This window comes from Patella vulgata, chromosome 6, assembly GCF_932274485.2.
Source record: "Patella vulgata chromosome 6, xgPatVulg1.2, whole genome shotgun sequence".
NCBI lineage: Eukaryota > Metazoa > Mollusca > Gastropoda > Patellidae > Patella > Patella vulgata.
The window spans coordinates 32,134,845-32,161,034 of record NC_065884.2 but is presented as its reverse complement, the minus strand read 5'-3'; the positions used below and the strand labels follow the sequence as shown (position 1 = coordinate 32,161,034).

The following is a 26,190-nucleotide window of genomic DNA, read 5'->3' as shown; positions in this document are numbered from 1 at the left end:
CACAATTCTTATCCGATTTTGACGAAACTTGAAATATAGGTTTATCTCCAAAATATCTCGGCTGCTTTCGATATTGGCATGTATCGGATCGAAACTTCATGGATTATGGCCCCTGTTTGTACGAAAAATCACGTTTTTAGCTTGTGGACCCTATAGAGGTCACAATTATAACCCAAAGATCTCGGTTCCTTTCGATATTCGTGCATATCGGACCGTAACTTCCGGAATTATGGCCCCAGATTGTACGAAAAATCGCGTTTTTAGCTTGTGGACCCTATAGAGGTCATAATTTTTATCCGATTTAAAAAACCGTTTTATTATATCACCGTTACACCCTAAGGATGGCCGAGTTCGAATTTCGGCCCAAAATTGACATCAAAATGACCGCCGTTCGTTCTCAAATAGCGTTAAAATATGGTATATCAAGGTTCCTTTTGATATTCGCCAATATCGGACTGTAACTTCCTGAATTATGGCCCCTGATTGTACGAAAAATCGCGTTTTTAGCTTGTGGACCCTATAGAGGTCATAATTTTTATCCGATTTAAAAAAACGTATTATTATATCACCGTTACACCCTAAGGACAGTTGAGTTTGAATTTTGTGAAAATCTCCCCAAAATTGACAGACAAAATGGCCGCCGTTCGTTCTCAATTAGCGTAAAAATATGGTATATCAAGGTTGTGGACCCTATAGAGGTCACAATTTTTATCCGATTTGGTTGAAACTTGAAATGTAAGTTTATAATCCAAAGATCTCGGTTCCTTTCGATATTTGTGCATATTGGACCATAACTTCCTGAATTATGGCCCCTGATTGTACGAAAAATAGCTTTCTTTTTAGCTTGTTCTCTATCCAATTCTCGAAAATGTGGGCGTATCCTGCCTGGCAGCCGCTGGTATATTTAGTTCTTCATCCCTGAAGAAGTTAGTATTTTTACTGACGAAACGTTATATAAAACGATGATTTTTATACGCCCACATTTTCATGTGGACGTATTATGCTGTCGCCCCTGTCCGTCAGGATGTCTGGACGTCCGTCCACAATTTGTTTGTGGACACTCTAGTGGTCACAATTCTTAAATGATTTTGACGAAACTTGAAGTATGGGTTTATCTCCAAAAGATCTCGGCTGCTTTCGATATTGGTATGTATCGGATTGAAGGGTCATTCCGTGTCAAATCACCCAACATTTTGTAAAATTTAAACCGTACCCCCTTTGATTTAGCTGAAATTTGGTGTATAGGCTTATTTGGGCCGAAAAAACTGATATTTCAAATTTTAGCTTGATCCGACTAACGGTTCCTGAGATACAGCCGTCTCAATTTTGGGTATTTCGGCCAAAATGGGCGTGGTCGTCATTATTTAAATGACCATTACTCGGTAACCAATTGGTCAAAATTGCTGAAACAAGTATTTCTAGAATGGGAATCCTTGCGGAATGCCCCAACTTTTGACATGGGTGAATTTTGAAGTGTGAAGTCCCATTGAGTTTGAATTTGACCTTGAATGTGACCTTGTGGAACATGTGACCTTGAGTTTAACGTTCGTGAAAGAATAAGCCCAACATGTTTTCTACACAATATCAAAAAAAATGGAGGTATAATATCTTTAATAAGCCTGTTAAATCATGTCAAATATCCACACATGAGGCTGAAAATCAGTGTTTTTGCACTAAAAGCAGAATTATGTTCTTGGATAAGTTCTGATGATACATAGTAACCTGCTGCAGACTTCCTAAATCATCCTCTTTTCATCAGTCTGATTATATATTACATGTACTTTTTAGCTTCTCAAACTATTTTCATCATCAATGACCCAGTCTTTGCACATCCTTGAAATTTTCGCGATGTCATTTTTGCCGGTGTAGTAGCTTTAAAATTCTCCCATGTCAACAATTAGGGCATTTTTGGAATCCTTGTGGAATTCCCATTCCATAAATACTTATTTCAGTAATTTTGACCAATTGGTTACTGAGTAATGGTCATTTGTATAATGACGACCACGCCCATTTTGGCCCAAACCCCCTAAATTGAGAAGGCCGTATCTCAGGAACCGTTAGTCGGATCAAGCTAAAATTTGGAATATCAGTTTTTTCTGTCCTAATAACATACATGCCAACTATTCCGATTTTGTCGGAATCATTCCGATTTTCTGAGTCTAATTCTGAATTCCGATTTTACTCTTTATAATTCCGTTTTTTAAAATTTATTGGAAGAAATTTATTATATTTCATGCCTGACCTTTTTAATTGATAAAATCCCTCTCGTTTTATTTTAACATTGACGACTGTCTCGGCATTTTCGCTGTTTTTTGTGAATCTGATGGCGATACTGTTTGTCGTAGTATGAGTCGGTAAAACAACGAAAATAGTCTAGAACATGTGTCATGTTTTCCTTATTATTATTAATATAAAATGGAATAAGCTATTATGTCTGGACTAATCAAGATCAAAATGTCATGTGGTGTCTAATTTGCATAATTCGCGGTAAAACGACGGAAATGGCCGAAAACATGTCTCCAGTTTTCTTGATTATTATTAATATAAAATGGAATAAGCTAATATGTCTGGACTAATTGAGATTAAAATGTCATGTGGTTATTTCGTCATAGGCCGTGCCTAATTTGCATACTTCGCGGATATTATTTGCTACGCAGAGCCATTCTCGCATACACACACACTCGGACAGTACACGGTGGGTTTACCGTTAGTTGCCAGTTACGTTGTTGCTTCTTCCTTAGCCATATTTCCTTCTGACTTGATAAAAAATGTTTTCAAGCTGTTTTCCATGTGTGAAAAAAAACCAAATTACAATTATAAATAAAACCCAGTATAAATAATTTACGACTACGCATCTAATCTCGGCTGTATGACCATTTCCGACATATTTGAACTATTTTAAAGGTTCCGAATGAAAAATGGCTGCCCCCACGGAGATTTCTGTGGAGAGTGTATTATATCAACAAATGTCACGTTTGGCATTGGGTTTGGGAAATTACCAGGGAATTTTATCAAACCAGCAGCCTTGAGACAATATCTCTGCTCATTTAGGTATATACACTCTACAAAAGACGCAATTTGGGACTTTTTTGTAAAAGCGACACATTTTCCTGTTTAAAGTAAACCGGCAGCCGCATCGCAAATGTATGGGCGTAGGTACATATCACTTACTGTCATACAGCCGAGATTAGATGTAGGGTAACGGAATCTGTCGAGATTTGCCGAGTGCTACTTCCGTGTCGGTCGTCAAGACAAACAAAATGGCTTCCAAAACAAATGTCAGACAAATATACCAGGAAACTTACAGCAAAGAATTTCCAGGAACCATTACGTCCTCGCGTAGAGGCGACGAATTCGCATTTTGTTTAGTCTTTCGTATATAAATAGGTAAAAAAACCTCAGATGCATGGACCTAAATCACCAGCTGTTTTTATCCAATAATACAAGGTACTGCTTTAAAAAGGTGCTAATTTCTCAAACCCCACACCCTTCAAGCCTGCGGCGCCCTCCAGCACTCACAGTGCTTTGCACCGATCAAACTTGGACCTGCGGTCCTCGCTCTACCCTCAATACAAGGCCTCCTGATTTTCAATCTCCTCAGGTTGGCATGTATGTAATAAGCATATACACAAAATTTCAGCTAAATCAAAGGGGTTACGGTTTAGCTCATTGGGTGATTTGACATGGAATGACCCCGAAACTAATGGATTAAGGCCCCTGTTTGTATGAAAAATCACGTTTTTAGCTTGTGGACCCTATAGAGGTCACAATTTTTATCCGATTTTGTTGAAACTTGAAATGTAAGTTTATAACCCAAAGATCTCGGATCCTTTCGATATTCGTGCATATTGGACCATAACTTCCTGAATTATGGCCCCTGATTGTACGAAAAATCACGTTTTTAGCTTGTGGACCCTATAGAAGTCATAATTTTTATCCGATTTTAAAAACCTGTATTATTATATCACCGTTACACCCTAAGGACGACTGAGTTCGATTTCATGAAAATCAGCCAAAATTTGACAGACAAAATGGCCACCGTTCGTTCGCAAATAGCGTAAGAATATGGCATATCAAGGATGTGGACCCTATAGAGGTCACAATTTTTATCCGAATTTGTTGAAACTTGAAATGTAAGTTTATAACCCAAAGATTTCGGTTCCTTTCGATATTCGCACATATCGGACCATAACTTCCTGAATTATGGCCCCAGATTGTACGAAAAATCGCGTTTTTAGCTTTTGGACCCTATAGAAGTCATAATTTTTATCCGATTTAAAAAAAACATATTATTATATCACTGTTATACCCTAAGGACTACTAAGTTCAAATTTCGTGAAAATCGGCCCAAAATTGACAGACAAAATGGCCGCCGTTCGTTCTCAAATAGCGTAAAAATATGGTATATCAAGGTTGTGGACCCTATAGAGGTCACAATTTTTATACGCCCACATTTTCATGTGGACGTATTATGCCGTAGCCCCTGTCCGTCCGTCCACAATTTGTTTGTGGACACTCTACAGGTCACAATTCTTATCCGATTTTGACAAAACTTGAAATATAAGTTTATCTCCAAAAGATCTTGGTTCCTTTCAATATTGGCATGTATCGGATCGAAACTTCATGGATTATGGCCCCTGTTTGTACGAAAAATCACGTTTTTATATGCCCACATTTTCATGTGGACGTATTATGCCGTCGTCCCTGTCCATCCGGACGTCCGTCCACAATTTGTTTGTGGACACTCTACAGGTCACAATTCTTATCCGATTTTGACGAAACTTGAAATATAGGTTTATCTCCAAAAGATCTTGGTTCCTTTAGATATTGGCATGTATCGGATCGAAACTTCATGGATTATGGCCCCTGTTTGTACGAAAAATCACGTTTTTAGCTTGTGGACACTATAGAGGTCACAATTTTTATCCGATTTTGTTGAAACTTGAAATCTTAGTTGATAATCCAAAGATCTTGGTTCCTTTCGATATTCGCGCATATCGGACCATAACTTCCTGAATTATGGCCCCTGATTGTACCAAAAATCGTGTTTTTAGCTTGTGGACCCTATAGAGGTCATAATTTTTATCCGATTTAAAAAAAACGTTCAATTATATCACCGTTACACCCTAAGGTTGGTTGAGTTCAAATTTCGTGAAAATTGGCCCGAAATTGACAGACAAAATGGCCGCCGTTCGTTCTCAAATAGCGTAAAAATATGGTATATCAATGTTGTGGACACTATAGAGGTCACAATTTTTATCCGATTTTGTTGAAACTTGAAATCTACGTTGATAATCCAAAGATCCCGGTTCCTTTCGATATTCGCGCATATCGTACCGTAACTTCCTGAATTATGGCCCCTGATTGTACCAAAAATCGTGTTTTTAGCTTGTGGACCCTATAGAGTTCATAATTTTTATCCGATTTAAAAAAAAACGTTCAATTATATCACCGTTACACCCTAAGGATGGCTGATATTGAATTTCGTGAAAATCGGCCCAATATTGACAGACAAAATGGCCGCCGTTCATTCTCAAATAGCGTAAAAGTATGGTATATCAAGGTTGTGGACACTATAGAGGTCACAATTTTTTTCCAATTTTGTTGAAACTTGAAATGTAAGTTTATAACCCAAAGATCTTGGTTCCTTTTGATATTCGCGCATATTGGACCGTAACTTCCTGAATTATGGCCCCTGATTGTACGAAAAATCACGTTTTTAGCTTGTGGACCCTATAGGTCATAATATTTATCCGATTTAAAAAACTATTATTATATCACCGTTACACCCTAAGGACGGCTGACTTGAATTTCGTGAAAATCGGCCCAAAATTGACAGACAAAATGGCCGCCGTTCGTTCTTAAATAGCGTAAAAATATGGTATATCAAGGTTGTGGACACTATAGAGGTCACAATTTTTATCCGATTTTGTTGAAACTTGAAATGTAAGTTTATAACCCAAAGATCTTGGTTCCTTTCGATATTCACGCATATCGAATTGTAATTTCCTGAATTATGGCCCTTGATTGTAGGAAAATGTGGGCGTATCCTGCCTGGCAGTCGCTGGTTATTTTATATATAAATATAAACAACAGTTTGGTAATACAAATAATATGGGTATTGTTATTATTGTCACATAATTATGTGAAATAAGAATTCTATGACATACTAAAAAACTGCTAATCAATTGGTAAATTTTGCTACTCAATTATACAATTGATTAGCATTCTTACACAATTTTTCTGGAAACTGCTAATCAAATGTAAAAAAGTAAAATATTCCCTGCATCATTTAAATTTGTGAAACAGAGATCTATTGAATTTCAACAATTTCCGTCAATAATTTCTAGAGTTATGGTTGTTGGGAATTAATGTCCAATGAAATTGCAGAAAAGTATTACTCGACCGACTCGATCGGTCGTTTTGTTTCACCTGTGATAGTTAGCGTTGGTTGATTCACAACTTTTATAAACTGCGCTTATTTGTAACGACACAGTTTCTATTATAATTTATATATTGTCATTTTCTGTGGCTCTAATATTTTTTGTTCATCAGTGATATCCATATAAATACTGTGGTACGAACTATCCCGAGAAAAAGTGAAAGTAAAACACACATCCGGCATTCTGTACAAAAATAGAAAATGGCGACCGTTAAAAATATTGTTCAACGCGATGATGTTCACGACAACTAACTCAATATATTTGATACGTTTTCAAACAACTTAAAACCGTCAGTCTTCATCTGTAATTGGGGACCGATGCCCAAAGCTGTATTATGCGGTGTCTGGATAAAACCAGCCTTTTATTTTATAAAAAAAATGTGTAGGTGAAATTTACCTTTCATTATCAAGTACAGCACATGGGTCATTCACAGTATAAACCTCTAAAGAAACGGGAATCGATTATCAGGTCACCCAAGGGAAAAATTGACCCGAAATCTTAAAAGGGTTACGTGTCCGGATAAGCAGTTTTGACGTTCACGTCCAAATGACTCAATATTTTGAGCTGAAATTTTGACACCGGGTAAATACACCATTTCTTTATATTTTGGCGCTTAACTTTCATACGTACTCAGACTTTTAATTTTGAGACTCTGTTCAATTCAGGATAGTCCCTTTAACTAAAAAAAAGGCAGACTCTGTTTAAACAAATAAATTTTAAAATAATTTTTTTTATCTGTTTTTGTTTTGTATTTTTGCGGGAATTTGCAGCATCAGGTTTATTTTTAATCAAGGCATTTACCATCCAAATGTCTTCAAAGTGCACGATTTAAAGTTGAATTTTAAAAATTTTCTCAAGAGGACATGTTTGTTTGTCATCCACAGGCCGCATTTCTTAATGTATCATCTTGAAACTTTGCATACTTATTCTTTGTACCCTAAGGAACATCCCTATCGTTTGGGGTGCATGCCCAACCCCAAGGGGCAGAGTAGAGCCATGCCTATTTCTTGTATTTGTTTGTCGTCTACAGACCGCATTTCTTAACGTATCATCTTGAAACTTTGCATACTTATTCTCTGTACCCTAAGGAACATCCCTATCGTTTGGGTCCATGCCCAACCCCCAGTCGCAGAGCCATGCCCATTCTCTTTTTGTGTGTCTGTGTGTCACCTTGTATTTATTTGTTTGTCATCTACACACCGCATTTCTTAACATATCACCTTGAAACTTTGCATAATTATTCCTTCTATCCTAAGGAACATCCCTATTGTTTGTAGTGAATGCCCAGGGGCAGTGGGGGGTTGGATGGTCGAGTAGTTAGCACGTGCCCACTGTATCATAAGACCTGTCATTGAGTCAACTGGCGTGGATTCGAATCCCTGGTTGTACGTGACAAGGAGTAAGGTCTGTCCAACCTCGTGGATTTTCTCCAGGTCCTCCGGTTTCCTCCCACTGCTAAAGACCCCTACGCGCAAGCGAATTATTGAAATAAAATTGAACCATGTGTTAGACCCGAAATGACCTAGTTTGTGTCGAGTGGACACTAAACCCCATTTCTCTCTCTCTCCCAGGGGCAGTGCCACGCCCATTTTCTTTTTGTGTGTCTGTGTGTGTCACAGCCCACAATTCTTAATCGATCGTCTTGAAAACTTTTTTAGACTTATTCTTTATACCTTATGCCCGCAATTATGGCCCCTGATTATACAAAAAGTCACCTTTTTAGCTTATGTACCTGTAGATGTAACATATTGTGAATATATTACCGTTACACACTTGGATCTTGGTTCCTTGTGATAATCGTGCATATCCGAACGTAACTTCCTGGATTATGGTCGCTGATTGTTCGAAAAATCGCATTTTTACTTGCGGATTGTCGAGAGGTCACATTTTTTTTTCCAATTTAAAAAAACGTTTAATTATATCACCATTCCACCATAATGAAGGTTAAATTCGAATTTTGGGAAAATCGAAATGAAACTGCTCGACAAAATGGCTGCTCTTTGTGTCCAAATTTTGTAAAAGTATGTAATACGAAGGTTATGGACCCTCTAGGTCACAATTTTTATCCGATTTGTGCATTTCAGACCGTAACTTTTTTGATTATTGCCCCTGATTGTACAAAAAAACACGTTTATTTTTTCCTTGTTCTCTATATCTCTATCCATCTCTTGCAAAATGTGGGCGTATCCTGCCTGGCAGCCGCTGGTCCTATTTTTTTCGTTTTCTCTTATTTAGTAACAGTCAATTTCTTATTTGAATTGTCAGATATTCACTCACAGTATGACACAAGAACTTTTGGTCTTCTAAGAAATTATTAGTGAGAAAAAATTTGCCCATGTATCTGTTATCACTTGTCACTTCAGTCAGTTATATAGAAGGATAACCCGTGTTTTCCTTCCGTTTGCCTTGTGGGTTTTCTCCGGGTCCTCCGGTTTCCTCCCACTGCTAAAGACCCCTATGCACAAGCGAATTATTGAAATAAAATTAAACCATATGTTAGTCCCGAAATGACCTAGTCTGTGTCAAGTGAACGTTAAAATCTCTCTCTCTCTCCCCCCCCCCCCCCCCCCCCCCCCCCCCCGTTTGTTGAATCCTTCATCACTCATCTATTGTTACAATGATCTCTGTGTTAAAATAATATTTGGAACGTGTTTAACCAGTTCTATCACATGTGATAATGACACCAATATTGTCCTTTAAGCATTTAGGTTTTAGAAGTGAATCAATTGTTCTAGGGAAAAAAATAATTTTTTTAAAAATATAGAAATATCTGTATGATACTGCCTTTATTATTATAGGTTATATATGGTGATACAGATTCTGTTATGTGTAGATTTGGAGTAGAAACAGTAGCCGAAGCTATGAAATTAGGTCAAGAAGCAGCCAACTTTATCTCGGAGAAATTTATTAATCCCATCAAACTGGAATTTGAAAAGGTATATTGAGTAACTAATCAGTTGAAACCGGGGCTCTTATTTCAGAGTAATTATTAGTGAAATTGACGATTTGGAGAACTTACCTGTCAATTAATTCAAATGCCATCAAATTAAAATTTCAAAGAACTTAAGAACTTGTCCGTGAGATAACCATGCAAAATCTAGAAAAAGTGATAAGGCAAACTGATTAAAATACAGATTTATATTTAGTGTCCTTTTTTTATGCACCCACATTGAAATAGGGCTGGCAATCGATCCTGTTTCAAGTATCGATTATCACCAACCAACCGCCGATCATTAATCGATAATATCTGCAAATTATTTTGACTTAAAATTGGTTTGAAAAAATCATAATTTGTACATGAATAACGAATTATATGCAAGTTTATGTTGTGATATCATTCTGTACACATAATCTTTTAGAGGCATTTAGTAACTGGATAGAGCAATACACAAAAACACATACTTATGGAAAAAAACAGCTACTTATTTATTTGGGCGACGTTTCGAAGAGTATTCTTCTGTTTTTTTTTTTGTTTTTTTTTTTTTATTTTTTATTTATTTATATGCAATTGTTATATACAAAGTCAATATGAGATGATATATACAAACGGTAATATAATACAGAATACAATTAAAGTTCCTATATTATGGCTACTTTCTTATATATAGCTAAATATATATTTGAAGTCTACTGTATCCACTTTAGTACGCAGAGCCGTGAACATCTGCGACAAATACTTCATCAGAGCAGAACTTGATCACATTGAAACATTGCTAACCAACTTCAATAACTACCCCCGACAATTAGTGCAAAAAATCATCAAAGCCACCACCAACCCTCCTACAGATACAAGCAAACCTAAACCAGATCAACCACCAGTGAGAATAACAATACCTTTTCAAGGCAAACTATCATACCACCTCAGAAGACTCCTAACCCCAACAGGCATCCAGATAACATTTTCTAAAGGAAGAACTCTCAAAGATCTCCTGAAGGCCAGTGGCAAACTTCCCCCAACCAAACAACCGAACCCAAAAGAATGTGTTTATGACATCACCTGCACATGTGACAAAAAATACATCGGAGAAACTCGACAGCCTTTAGACAAGAGAATCAGTCAGCAAAAATCCAAGTCCTCTACTACCAATTCAGGTGTGGCCCAACACACACAATCCAACCCAGGACACAGAATTAAAACGTATAGAACCCTGGCAGCCAACCTTCCGATAGAAAAAACCCGCAAAATTATTGAGGCCATACAAATGAAAAAAAACAGTCCAGACCTCAACCGCGACACAGGGATATTCCTGCCTAGTGCTTATGATGAACTTATCAAATACACCTAAATTCTTCATTTTTTATTAGTTTTATTTTTTTCATTTTTCTAATATTATTATCAACTTATCAGTTATATCCACTCTATTTCTTAGATTTATTACAACTTATGGTTTATTCTAGTCTAATTGTACATTTAATCACACAGATAAATGAAGTTAATTACCATTATCTAAACAAACCATGGTATATCATAATTGTATTGTAGGTACTATACTGTTGGTAGTATTGCATCTATCATCATAGCTACTTAATTGCTTAAACTATACTCAATGGCTTCACTTAACACTTAATTAGTTTTTTGTAGAATAAACCCCTTTGATCTTGTTGTTGTCCTGTATGGTTTCATGAATTGTTGTTATAGTTTTTCTGTATATATTGATCTCATAATTCTTGCATTACTGTATTAGCTTGATAACGTTGAGAGAATACTCTTCGAAACGTCGCCCAAATAAATAAGTAGCTGTTTTTTCCATAAGTATGTGTTTTTGTGTATTCTGTACACATGTTGAATTTTTTTCATTTATTTGACATTTGACAATAAAATAATAGCATTCAATAGCAAAACCAAGGTATAGAAAGAAACTCGATCAACTTTGTTTGGAAGACAGAACTGCCACCGCTCGCAATATCTTTGTCGCTTATGACCTGAATAATAATGTGTAAAATGTAGTTATTTCCTCTTCAGACATATCTTCACAAATTCCTTGATAAAATAATAAAGGGAAAGTACATGTTTGACGTAGAAACAGAGAAGACGAAAGAAATGAAGAGTTAAAATAAGGGGCACAACTGAATGTTACGTGAAACCATTGGCCCTCATCATGACATAAGCAGCCAACATTTCTCACCGGTGCCGTCTCGCGTGAAAAAACAAAACATGTGTGTTTTATTATGATTTTTCTGTTTAATTACAGTTCAAGAATACAGTGATAAGGATTATTTTTATGGACTTCTTCTTACAAGTGAAGTACCTATAATTGCGCGATAATCGATATTTTAAACTGTATCGATAAACGATTTTCAAAACGCTTACCGACGATTATCATCAATGTCGATATTTTCCACCAACCCTACATTGAAATGTGGTCGTATATTGTCGTCGCCCTCATCTGTCGGTCCGTCCGCAATTGTGGACGCTCTAGAGGCTAAAGTTGATATCAGATATCAGAGTTTAAGGTCATGAGACGAAGAAGCCTATTGATTTTCAGCGATTCCCGATAATTATGGCCCTTAATCACTTCAAAAAATCTTGTGGACGCTCTAGAGGCCAAAGTTAATATCCGATTGACTTCAAATTTATACGCAATGTTTGAGGTCATGAGACGAAGAATCCTATTGATTTTCAACAATTTTTGATAATTACTGTCAAAGTTAAGGGGACGTGCTAGTCGAAAACACACTTTTGACTATAACTTTTGATTGAGTAAAGATAACTAAATGAAATTTGGACAGCTTATTAAGGCTGTACAGGCTAACCTACATGCCAAATTTCAAGTCTCTACAACCTAATAATATTACATGTTGTAAAATCCTCACCCCCTACCCGGATGAAAAAAAAATCATTTGTGGCAGTTTATCAATCTATGAGTGTAAATTTAGTTTTTACATATTCCTAAGTCAATGGTCTATGCAGCTATGTGGGTTTTTTTTAATGAACAACGATTATTTTACGTTTTACAGAACTTGACGGTGAGTTCATCAATTTTCGTTTTTTGTCACCATACTTCATAGACATACAAAAAAAATCTATTTGTTACAGAGTTATGGAAAAGCCACCATGTATAGTTTACACCTTCAAGAATAATCCCTCCAAATTTCAGTTCTTTATCTTTATTAGTTTTAGAGAACGATTTTTTTGAATGTCATCGAACGTAAAAAAAATGGAAAATGAGAAATTCAGAGATGAAGTTTCACCATGGTTTATTTTTGGTTCAAAATCACTGGAAGAATATGTTTGACCATTACATGCCTAGCTTATACCTTCAGGATCAATCCCTATAAATTGCAGGTCTTTATCATTAACAGTTTTAGAGAACCATTTTCTGGAATATCACTAAGCATAAGAAAAAAGGCCGAAAATGAAGAAATTCAGTTTTTGAATATTCAAATGTTGTTTTGTTGGTTCACAATTGCCCAGAAGAATATGTTTGATAATTGCATGTATAGCTGACATCTTCAGGAATAATCCCTGCAAATTTCAGGTCATTATCTTGAATAGTTTTAGAGAACCATTTTTTCTAATGATGTGTATAAAAAGCCGTGAAAACTGCGAAATAGTTTTGTGTATAGCTTACACCTTCCAAAAATGATTCCAACAATTTTCAAATTTTAGGTTTTTATCATGATATTGAAGGTAAAAAAAAATAAACAAAAATTAAGGAATGTTTTGCCTTTTTTTGGGGGGGAAAGTTGAAAATTTTTTGTAATTAAAATTGCCCGTAAGAGTACGGTACAAAAGCTGATGTACCTTCAATAATTAATATTGAATAATCCCTATAATAAATATCAATGTTTTATTACAAATTGTTTTAGACTAGAGAAGCATTATTTTCAATAATATGGTTGACCTAATCTATGGTGGCCCATGGTCGCAATAGCGTTTTTGGGGTTATTTTTTGTATTTCATTTAAAATCATAAAAAATAAAAGTAAAAAAAAAGAAACATTTTTTTTTTCTTTTGTTTTACAAAATAAAAAAAAAATCTTTTTAAAATTTTAGAAAAAAAAAATCTTTTTAAATTAAAAAGAAAAAAAAAATCTTTTTAAATTAAAAAGAAAAAAAATCTTTTTAAATTAAAAAGAAAAAAAAATCTTTTTAAAATTTAAGAAAAAAAAATCTATATACAAAAAATATTTAAGATTAAAAAAATGTATAAAAAAAATAACATTTTAATTAAAAAAAAAAAATAAGTGAAATAGAAAAAATCAAAAAAAAAAATTCTGCACGTGGCCCATGGTCGTAATAGTGTCTTGATTATCCAGACTCAGTATAAAATCAGCCTACGACAGCTATCATTAGACTCGAGTGACCAGAAATACCTCGTGGCCCATTGTTGCTATAGTGTCTCGATTATCCTATGTGGCATAACTCGAGCGACAAGAAACGAGTTTGTAGTTATCTCCCCTTCCGAAAGGAAAAAGGTAAACACATCAACACGTGAAACACAATTTTTCCACCCATGACGTCTATGGACTTGGATATATGTATTTATACATATGCAAGTCAATAGAAATGTATAATTAATAGACTATAGAAGCCTAGCGTCATTTAGACTAGTTTATCCAGTCTAACTAGAACTAGGCCTACATACATAATGACGTTTGAAGTCATTGATTTTAATGACACCATTCGGCCCACACTGATCCGCAGTGAATATTTGCTTGGCCGCGACAATCACTGATAAGGATGACATTGATGCGGCTTAATGAACTAGAAATATTAACTTTTTTCCTGCGACAAATTAAATTTTAAAACATTTTTTGTATATATTGGAAAAATAAATAAAGGCGTTTGACGTATTTGTAGTTAAAAATTATTACCGATTTAGTGTAAATGGGTATTAAAATGACTAAAATGCAGCATTCTCTCCGAAGAAGTTATGTCTTATGTAAACAATGCACGCGCCATTCAGCCAATGATTCACACCGCGTGCTGTGACAGCACGTGTTAAGGCAGTCATCTATGACAGAGATATTATACGAGACTCGTAATTCTCTGTGAAACAGATTGCATTCGGCCTACTAGTGCGCAAGGCCTATTCTCCCCTCAAAAGGCTTATGTAATGTTTTTAAAACACTTGGTCTCCCTGAGGTTGAATTTCAAGGCTGTATCATAAAGCCTGTCATATCATAAAGCCCGTCATTGAGTCAACTGGCGTGATTTCGAATCCCCGGTTGTACGTGACAAGGAGTAGGGTGACCTGTCAAACATCGTGGGTCTGTCGTTCAGATTATCCTGTGTGGGATCTATGAAGAACGTATGGTATAGACTCGAGCGACAAGAAACGAGTCTATAGTTACCTCACATCAAGGCACAAGTAATTTTAACTAAAATCTATTAAAATTAAATTTTAAGTTACAATCGATCTTCGTGAAACGCATAAATTTATAATTTCAATTTGAGTTTAAAATCTATGTTAGTGTTTTTAGCTTCAGTTTATGTGAAATCCCTGCTCTCCTTGAGGTCATCGCAGGTCCCCATCTACGACCACAGGAACGGGTAAGAGTTGCGAAAGTGCGATGGCGCACAACATCAATTTCAAAGACAAAATAGAGCATGATAGCCTACGTGGACTTCGTCTGGGGCCTGTTTTACTAAGATGAAATTCAAATTTTAGTATTTGATTGGATAATAGATAATATTAGATTTATTTTAGTGCTTAGCCAATCAAAATTGAAGTATCTACAATTATGTTGACGTGAGATAACTACAGACTCGTATCTTGTCGTTCGAGTTTATACGTTCTTCATAGATCCCACACATGATAATCAAGATACTACTGCAACAATGGGCCACAAAATGTTTCTGGTCGCTCTAGTCTAATGATAGCTGTATACTGGGTCTGGATACTCAAGACACTATTGCGACGATGGGCCACGTTGGGAATTATTTTTTATCTTTTCTTTTTCAATTTGTTTTTTTTTTTTTCATTTAATTTTTTTTTTAAATATTATTTCTTTTTTTTAAAATATATTTTATTATTTTTTTTATATATATAGATTTTTTTTTTTTTCATTTTAAAAAGATTTTTTTTTTTTTAAATTTTTAAAAAGATTTTTTTTTTTTTTTTTTGTACTAATATTTTTATTATTTTAAATGAAATACCAAAAATAACCCAAAAAACGCTATTTCAACCATGGGCCACCATACTAATCCCACTCCTCTTCTTTTCTTTTACCGAACAATTCCATAATTGCTGTGAAAAATACGTAAATAACCTATTTTTAGTACGGAACTATGAAAATAACGGTAAATCATTGTGAGTTGTCAGGATTATCGCATTATCTTTCATAATAGACAATTTCTGGACCTTACAACCGAATCTACTCAGTTACATTCGGGTTGCTAGACGGCAGGCTTCGCGGAGTCAAAATTTGAGACTCTCCTAATAAGGAAATTTCCGTACTGCTTGCATTCAGCCGAAGGATGCCGATATCTAACCGGAAGAATAACAATGAATTTATTTTAGTCTCGCAGTTGAGTGCATGCGCTTTCGAACGATATGTTCAAAATGGCCGTCACTTGAACGGTTCGGACGTTATTATGAGTAGAAAAAGCGTTTTTTTTCCGGATTTTCAGACAAATATAACAGAAAAACAGCACCCCCACGCCAAGTAATGACCTTATTCACAATAAAAATAAGTTATTTGACACAAAAAATATATATTTCCTTGGATAAAGAACACAACAAAGAAGCCAAAAAAACATAAATCTCAAAATCGATTTTTTTTACATTTTTTAATCATTTCGACCCGCACGTCCCCTTAAGGCCCTTGATCACTTTGAAAAATCTTGTGAAGCTCTAGAGACTAAAGTTAATATCCGACTGACTTTAAATTTATACACAGTGTTTAAGGTCATGAGACAAAGAAATCTATTGATTCTCAGCTCTTTCGGATAATTACTGCCAGAGTTATGGCCCTTGATCACTTCAAAAAATCTTGTCGATTCTGTATAGGATAAAGTTAATATCCGATTGACTTTAGATTTATACGCAGTGTTTGAGGTCATGAGATGAAGAATCCTATTCATTTTCAACGATTTCCGATTATTACTGCCAAAGTTATTGCCCTTGATTACTTTGAAATCTTGTGACTCTGTAGTAGCTAAAGTTATCATCCAATCGACTTCAGATTGATACACAGAGTTTAGGGACTTGAGACAAACAAATATATTGATTTTCAATGAATTTTGATAACTTGAACAGCATGGGGCAGAACTTTAAAAAAAACCGAACAAATTCTAAGGATTTTCTGATAATTGCTTAATGAGTTGTTACTCTTATTCAGATTTTGATGTAAAAATATGTGACAAAGCTTATTGACTGCCCGGACGATGTAGCTGCTGTGGGCATATGTTTCATTGCCTGGCAACCTATCTTTTTCAAAGTTTGAGGCTCTTTTTGGACCATTTTCATCATTTCAAGTCTTTTACATTTGGATGCACACCCTAGACCACTATTCCCCAATATTCAATCCCCATATTAGTCGAGAAATTATTAGATTTTCCAGCTTGGTTCTTTCCTTGTGAAAAGTGTAAGGATGATGGATGACCTGACAAAGGACAACATATAGTCAGAGGGGATGAGAAACCTATGTCCTATGTCCGCATTTGCTTGCACATAACACAACCCAAAACAATTGGAATACTATATAAGTTCCCTATAGTGCTGCTGTCCGGGCAAAAATCCTTCATACCACACTTGTTGAAAAATAGATTTTCACAATTTTCTAAATTGATTATCTATTTCTGGTAATGTGCACCACTTTGATGCCATTTTCTACGTAAGCAGCTGTGGGAGTGTCAGTCACATGTTTTAAGGAAAGGTTGGGGGATTGACCAAATAGACCAAAAATAAAAATATGCGACAACTCTTGGTGACTGCCCAAATGATTTAGCTGCTGTGGGTGTATGTTTCGTTGCCTGGCAACCTATCTTTTTACTTTCGATGGCCTACACCACATGAAGTTCTGACCAGTTGTACCGGTAGGTCGCGTCAAGGGTCATATGAGCGGGTTTTGACCCTATGTCATGACATCAGGCATTGTAGTGCCAAGGTTTTTTCATGTGGACGTATATTGTCATCACCCCTTTCCGTCAGGACATCCGTCCACAATTTGTGAACCCTCTACAGATCACAATTCTTATCTGATTTGATGAAACTTGAAATATAGGTTTATCTCTAAAAGATCTCGGTTTCTTTTGATATTGACTAAGGATGTAAACAGTCACTCTGTTAACCGTTCACGGTTCGGTTGAACTGGTTCAAAAAATTACTAACCGGTTGTTGTTTACAATGATAGCCACAGCATTGGGTTGGGGTTTTTTTCACTAAGACTCAAAACCACATAAATCGTCATTTGTAATAAGTCTCGGGAAATTTAATAAGTAAAACGTGCAGTATGAAAGGGTCCAAAATTTTCCCAGCCGGTCATTTTTCACGTGGAGAAAGAGGTGCTATTTTTAGCACATAATAAGAAGACACAAAACAACATGATATTAAAATGCCAATCGGTTTAATTGGGTCAAGGACAGTCGCAAAGAAATTTAATCTCACGTTGGCATTTATACCAACCCACCCCCTCAATAAAGGAACACATGTAATCAATTTTCATTTATTTATTTATTTATATATATGAAAAAATATAACAACAAGAAACATTCATTCATCGCAAGTACACTATTTTCTTACTTTATTTACAGCATCACCTGTATATACTCCTCGTATCTCTAATGGATCTGTTGTGGTAATAACATCTTTAAATAGTCAATCATCGTGTTCATGTGACGTTTTAGTTTTATGGTCACTGGAGGCAGTGTGCTCAACCAGAGCCGACTTTATAAAATTCTAGAAACAATCTTTTAATTAACCTGTGTGTACTGCGTACGTGACAAGTTAGACTGTTACTATTTCTCCATACACGGCGAAAAGTATTTTCGAATGATTAATGCATTTAAATAATTCAAATCATTCAATGTACAACAATTAACAACATACTTTTAAAACTTATCATTAACTCATATTAATTTTTGGGGAGCTCAAACAATATCGTTCTAGTATTTTCACTCGATAACATGTAAATATAATTGCACATGTATCAAAATGGTGGCGAACCTGAAAAGTTTATTGTGTCAAGTAAAGTAACGTCAATCAGTTGTTACATAAAAGAAAACAAAAGGATTAAAAACACACCCGACAATACATCTTTGTGTAGGAATATTATATCTTAACCACGGGAATGTTTGTGACAAGATTTTAAGACAGACTTTGTTTTTCGGAAAGGAACTGTCTTCTTCGTGGGCCGATGCTGAAGAAGGGAGGTCGGATTCATTGACGTTAATGTTATCATCTCGCTTTCTTTTGTTATTCTGAGCGGTTTGGAATTTCAACATTTTGAAATGATGTAAAGCATGCTAACATTTCTGCTATATATACTATTCAAAAAAAGTAGGGGATATTTGATTTTTAAGTGTTATTAAAGTCACCTAATGAAACTGACGAAGAAACAAATGACAAAATGAAATGAAGTTCACATTCATCGATTTATTCCAAATGATCGTTAGACTAAGTAAGGCACAGACTGACCATTATAAGGGTAAAATGATACCCAGGGTCAAACAGCAAAGTTACCACAGCATCACAACCAAGTCAGTAACGGGTAAATCCTCCTCTGTTTGCCAAACAAGCATTGATCCGACGTGGCATACTCCTAATGAGACGTCTAAGGTCATTTTGGTCCAGATTGTCCCATTCCTGTTGCAACGCAGCAGCAAGTTCTTGGACATTGGCAGGACGTTGTTGACGTTGATGTAACCTCTGTCCAAGCATGTCCCAGACATGCTCGATGGGGGAGAGGTCGGGACTCAGTGCTGGCCAAGGTAATGTGGTGATGTTCTGTTGTTGGAGGTAACCTGTAACGAGCCTGGCCCTGTGACATCTTGCGTTGTCATCCTGGAAGATGAAACGGCGGCCATGACGTCGTGCGAACGGCACAACATGGACTGCCAAGATGTTGTCCCGGTAGTACTGGCCTGTAACACGCCCTGCAACAACATGTAAAGCCGTTCTTCCAGCAACAGTGATGCCTCCCCACACCATAACAGAACCACCCCCAAATCAATCATGTCTGATGACGTTAACGTCTTGGAAGCGCTCGTTTCGACGACGCCACACCCTCCTACGTCTGTCCAAAAAATCAACAGTGAACCTTGACTCATCTGAAAACATCACATTGCTCCAGCGTCGATTATCTCAGTGTTGACGATCCCTACACCAACAACGTCTTGCCTGAATGTGATGATCTCTCAAACAAGGGATCACGCGAGGACGTCGGGCGCGAAGGTGACCCCTATGCAGTCGATTCCGAATCGTCTGGCCACTCACTCTCACACCAGTGTCTGTTTGAAGACGAGCGCTGATCTGATTTGCTGTGATGACACGATTTCTCAAGGCCAAGGTACGGATAAATCAATCCTGGGCTTGAGTTGTCGCCCTTGGTCGACCTGAGCGTGGTCTGTCCTGTACAGATTGTGTATCACGGTATCTGGACCATAGCCTGCTTATGACAGACTGAGAAAAATTCATCGTCCGCGCCACAACCGCCTGTGTTGTGCCGATCTGTAGCATGCCAAGAGCACGTAACCTTTCATTTTGGGTAAGCCAACGCATATCAAAATTTGTTTTCTGGTCACTAAAACAATTAAACTGATGTTTCCACCCTGGAATTCAATGCCACAATGACTGTAACATTCAAAGTCAGAGTCGTGCAAATCTTGGGTTGGACCCCCATGATGATCCCAAGCATCACCTGCATTCCATGCGGTAGCTATTGGTGCGTTTGGGCGTCACATGTAACTGGAAATGTTTCTTCTGTTAGGTTCTATAGTGACTTTTTTCGTAGTCATTTGCATATTTTAGTATTATGCCCCCAAAATCAAATATCCCCTACTTTTTTTGAATAGTATATATCATTCACATGATTAACTCTAGTTATCAAGTGAAGACATCAAAGTAAAGTTTTTAATTTGTTTGATGTTGATACAATAAATATGACTGTACGAGCGATTAAAGTCGGCAAATATGCTGTAACAACAACTCGGTTTTAAGAATGGTCACACATTACTAATTTAAAAACAAAATGTTAAGCTTTTAATCTGTTTGATGTTGACCCTCCGTTGATTGTGATTAGAGCAATATACACAAGGATAATTAATTGGCAGTGGTTTCAATTCATGGACTACTGAACACATTTTATTATACCTGACAGTTTACATTACGCCACACACGGAGATTCTTCGTATCCCGGGATTTTATGGTGTTGATCAAGAAAGCTCATCCGAGGTGAAATGTACACATTGGCGCACACGTAAAAGTTCCCTTGGGAGTAGGAATTTTATATGAGAGTAGGTCATAGTGCCGCTGCCCGGGCAAAAATTTTTATACGCCCACATTTTCATGTGGACGTATATTGTCGTCGCCCCTGTACGTCCGTCCACAATTGTTTGTGAACAGTCTACAGGTCACAATTTTTATCCGATTTCAATGAAACTTGAAATATAGATTTATCATCCTAAGATCTCGGTTCCTTTCGATCTTGGCATGTATCAGACTGTAACTGCATGTATTATGGCCCCTGATTGTACAAAAAATCACGTTTTTAGCTTGTGAACATTGTAGAGGTCACAATTTTTATAATATTACACAGAGGTTGACCGTTGATGAAAATATCTGCTTATTTGATTAGATGGGGTTTTTTTTTTGGTTTTTTTTCTTAACAGAAATTAGATTACATTTCAAAAATTCAACTAACACAAAAGGTCATAATTTTTAATCTTTTTGATATTCGCGCATATCGAAACATAACTTCCTGAATTATGGCCCCTGATTGTACGAAAAATCGCAATTTTAGCTTGTGGAGCCTATAGAGGTCATAATTTTTATTCAATTTAATAAAAACGTATTTATTTAGTATATCACCGTTACACCCTAAGGACGACTTTGTTCGAATTTCGTGAAAATCGGCCCAACTGACAGACAAAATGGACGCCCTTAGTTCTCATATAGCGTAAAAATATGGTATAGCAAGGTTGTGGACCCTATAGAGGTCACAATTTTTATCCGATTTTTTTTTTTTTTTTTTTTTTTTTTTTTTTTTTTTTTAAAACAATATTTTCATTCAGGTTGTCTGAATGGGATTGGGCAACTGGCTTAGCCTATGTAAAACCCCTCTCCCTAAATAATTTGTATATATATATATCATTAATACAAAAATGTGTGTATATACATAGTTATAATGGCAAACACATACCTATTATATAAGCAAAATAAAATATAATGGGTGAAAATGTACAGAATATATAGTAATTAATAATTATACATATACAACCATAGTAAGAATTTTTTGATAATAGGCAACATTAGAGAGACTAACCAAAATTATACATAAAATAGACGATAAAATATTAATTGATCGAGTTTAAAATCTGTTTGACATATCTATAAACTTATGGACCTGGTTAAAAGTATTAGTGTTAACATCAACACTGTAGATTGTGGAACCAAATAAAAGACAGTTTATATTTTTAAAATTATGTTGTAATTTGTCTATGGTTTCTGTTCGTGAATTTGAATGTAAGGAACATCGCAGAAGGTAATGGTCGGGATCTTCAAATATATGACCGCAGAGGCACGTGGGACTGTCAGCAACATGTCTTAGGAATTTATGACCCTGCAGGTCAGAGCATCGAAGTCGTAATTTGCAATGAATTATTTGAGGTTTCCGCTGACCGTTATAATAAAACGAAGGAACTTTAATATCCGATTTTGTTGAAACTTGAAATGTAAGTTTATAACCCAAAGATCTCGGTTCCTTTCGATATTCGCGCATATCGGACCGTAACTTCCTGAATAATGGCCCCTGATTGTACGAAAAATCACTTTCTTTTTAGCTTGTTCTCTATCCATCTCTCGAAAATGTGGGTGTATCCGGCCTGACAGCCGCTGGTCTCTTAGCACACTGCATTAGACCAGTCAGAGCTGAACAGTAGGATGTTAAACATCATTTCATTTCAGTTAATCCAGTATTTTTCTAGCAAGATTGAATCTCTAATTTCTTTATATGCAAATAAGCCATACTTTTATTCGATATGGGGTGGGGGGAATGGTCTAGTGGTTTAATGCATGCACATGAAATCATAGGGTCTGTCATTGTGTCGCCTGTCCAACCTCGGTTTCCTCCTTTTGCTAAATACCCCTACGCGCAAAAGAATTATTCATATTAAATTTAACCATACCTTAGTCCAGAAAAGACCTAGCGCCAGTAAGTAGAAGAGGACCCATCCTACAACAACTCTACATGTAGGTTCATGCAGAACTAATATTACACATCATAACCAATTCTTTATACATGTAGAATGAGGCAGTATACGGGGAGAGGGTGGAAATGGAAGTAGACTACTCGTCGTAGTTGATTACCGGTATGCATGTAGGATGGATACACATTTTGGACTACTTGATTCGGCAAATACATGTACAAGGCTTTACATGTTTATGTCATTTCCCTCTCTCTGTTGTATACATGTATATAAGTGCCATATAAATACATGTGTATAAGTTCTTCAATGACAATGGATTCCTTTGTAAATTCTCAATAATTGCTTAAAACTGGAAGCTCGAACGAGTCACATAACATTACTGATTGGAAAAAATAATGAAACTATAGAGAAACTTCACAGATTGATTCTAGTTCTATCATTTATTAACTGTTCTTGAATCAGTGAAATAATATTACACAGAGGTTGAACGGAGTGTGTGGTGAAGATATCTGCTTATTTGATTAGATGTGTTTTTTTGGGTTTTTTTCTCTAAACAGAAATTAGATTACATTGCAAAAGTTCAACTAACACAAAAGTGTAAAAAGTTATATTCTATTCCGTGCCCGGGTTTATGTATAGCCTACTCTTGCCCAAATGTTTATAAAAAAATCATGAAACAAGAATCAAGATGGCCGCCAATCCACCCTCCCTAGGTATAATTTCAAAACAGATTCTTTCCTGTTGGCTGGCTCAAGTTTAATGTGATTCTATAATATAAGTTTTTGAACAACATTGTAGCGCCGAACAACTAATGTTAATTAAGCACGATTTTAGAATTATTAGACAGATTCAATTATAACATGCCGAAATTTTTCACTGTCCACACCATTGTAAACATGAACTTCTGTTTTTTTTTTGGTTTTTTTTTTTAGCAGGAAACAAAATACTAATATACATAGAAACAAATCTCGATGCTAAATTAAATACATGGTATTATTTTTTTATAAGTATTTACAAACCTGTGGTCTTGTATTCTCTGCCTGTGACCATTACATTTGTCAATCATATCACTGCTCAAAAATCATTTCAGCACGCTGTTAATGGTAAATGTGTGTGAAATCGCTTTATTTAACATCTGCTTCTACCGAGGTGATATCGCAGACAAAATGTAGCCTATTGTACATAGATTTTATCAACCAATTACATGAAATAAAAGTTTTACGCATTTTCTTGTCAAGCATTTGGAGTCAATTGTTAAAATCACACCGGGCATGCTCACTAGGCCTATTATGTAATCCTTTAATCTACCAGTTTATTGGGTCAATAAATTAATCAACAACTTTATTTTAACTACAGACATATAAAAAACAATTAGCATTCAAGTCTGTCTGGCTATATTGTCTGAGTAAAACAATACTTTTCTCATACTTGTGGACCCCCGAATTAAGATTTTGTATGGAGTTCAATTTTTAAAAACACAAAATATTTATTGACGGTACACATTACTTGTGTTAATGATATGAAAAATACACAAGATTTTATAAATCTACACAAGTTTGTGTTAAAGCAATGCAAAAGAACACAAGTTTTGTGTAAAATAATTTTCACACCAGTACTTGTGCACGAGTGTCAATAACAGCAGCGCAGCGTCTGTACATGGAGTGGACCAGCCGATTGATGAACACCATTGGCACCTGGAACCACACTCTCAGAAAAGCCTGGCTCAATCCATCGGCTGTTTTTGGTCTCTGTACAACATTATTAAGTTTCCTCTGAATTTCATCCCAAAGCTGTTCAATCGGATTTAAGTCCGGACTAAGGGCTGACCAGTGACACCGTTCTGCTGTAGAAAGTCCCGAGTAACTCTGGCGGTATGGGCACGGGCGTTGTTATGCTGGAAAACGATGTTTCGATGATGTGCGAAATGTGGTATGACGTTGGGTCTGAGAGCTTGATCGATTGGGCGCACTGCTGTGATGCAGTTTCCTCTCCCAGGACCTGATTTTGGAATACCAAAGTAACCACTCTCTGTTTCAAGCTGATTTCACCCTAAACCATTATGCTTGGACCCCCTCCCCCCCCCACGAGGCTCATTCCATGACACATTGGTCAAAATAATGCAGAGAACATCGACGACATATTCTGGTCGTGCCATCTGCAGTTGATACGCAATACTGACTCTCATCTGTGAACAGAACAGTTCTCCATTGCCGGTGTCGCCAGTTCTAGTGTTGTTGGGTAAATTGTAGATGTCCATGTCGATTGCGAGGGATGAGGATCGGTCCACGGTAAGGTCTACGGCAATCGATGTTCTCTCTGGTGAGTCGTCGGCGGTATTGATGGGTCTTCCGTGCGTTCCCACTGTCTGATGTGGATACTCCACGTGCTGTCGCACAACATAACTGTCTACTAGTTCGGGGGCGATCATCCGTGGTGTTGGTGTGGTGGCCCGAAACCGTTGCTGAAGCCTGTAGATGGTACGAACATTGACCTGGATGTGATTGACAACGGCTTGGGCAGTGTGGCCAGCGTCGGGTCTTCCAAACGCCTGGTTCCTCTGAGCTGTCTTGAGTCGTGGCATGCTGCTGGCGTTATAGTGTGAATGATTCAACCAGGTAAGGGGGGTGCATTTTATAGTGCTGGTCTCGGTGAACAGCACGTACAGCATGAGTTACATGAAAATCATGGAGAACACATTACCATCTCAGAAGTCAGCTTGCGTTTTTTGAGAACATTTCCTGGGTTCAATTCTGTGTTTAGGAAGGAGCCTTATTGCTCAGGTAAAGTTGGAGATGTGGTCACAAATATACAATAAAAACATTTGGCAAGTTTTATGCAATGCGTCTATTCAGAGTAACATACCAACCTGACGTTTCTTTTGCTGCTTAGTATAGATCAAAATAATCGTTGTCTGATCCTACAAAATTAATCTCACCAGTTACGCCCCTTTCCAACGATGACCGTGAACGTCCCATTTTGTCAAAAACTTCATGATTTTTAACCAAGATAGTATATTTGGCACGACGAACATTCAAATAACAAAATATAGTACTAATGTTGATAATCAATGGTCATTTGAACTTTTCAAGACAGTAGTCGATCATCAGTTAAAAGACGAATTGCGTGGAAAATACCGTTTTTACACATTTTCAGAATATTTCAGAAATCTAGTGCCTTGCGTTGCAGTCAGTTTTTTTCTTCTGACATTTACTTTGAGGAATACCCTCCCCAACAACAGCAAGCAATTCTATGTCAGACCTGCAAAGGAGCAGCTACAAATGTTTTAAGATGGCTTAGTTTTAAACATATGCAAAATGGCCACTGTAAGATTACTCACAGACACTTCCACACGAATCATTCATTCCCAACAACCGCAGGCTTTTAAGTCGACTACTAGGCCTATCATACCTGACAAATAACAAAAACTTAGAGTCAC

General features: G+C 36.5%; 1 protein-coding gene across 2 annotated transcripts in view; it reads left to right on the top strand.

Annotated features, from left to right (window-relative positions):
• The window catches only part of LOC130013266 (DNA polymerase delta catalytic subunit-like), a 281,681-nt gene that overhangs the window by 176,834 nt on the left and 78,657 nt on the right, over positions 1-26,190 (top strand). For both annotated transcript variants that reach the window (XM_056102083.1, XM_056102082.1), the window contains one exon: positions 9,242-9,379. In XM_056102083.1, the coding sequence (XP_055958058.1) occupies positions 9,242-9,379 (138 nt within the window). The remainder of the gene's footprint in view (positions 1-9,241; positions 9,380-26,190) is intronic.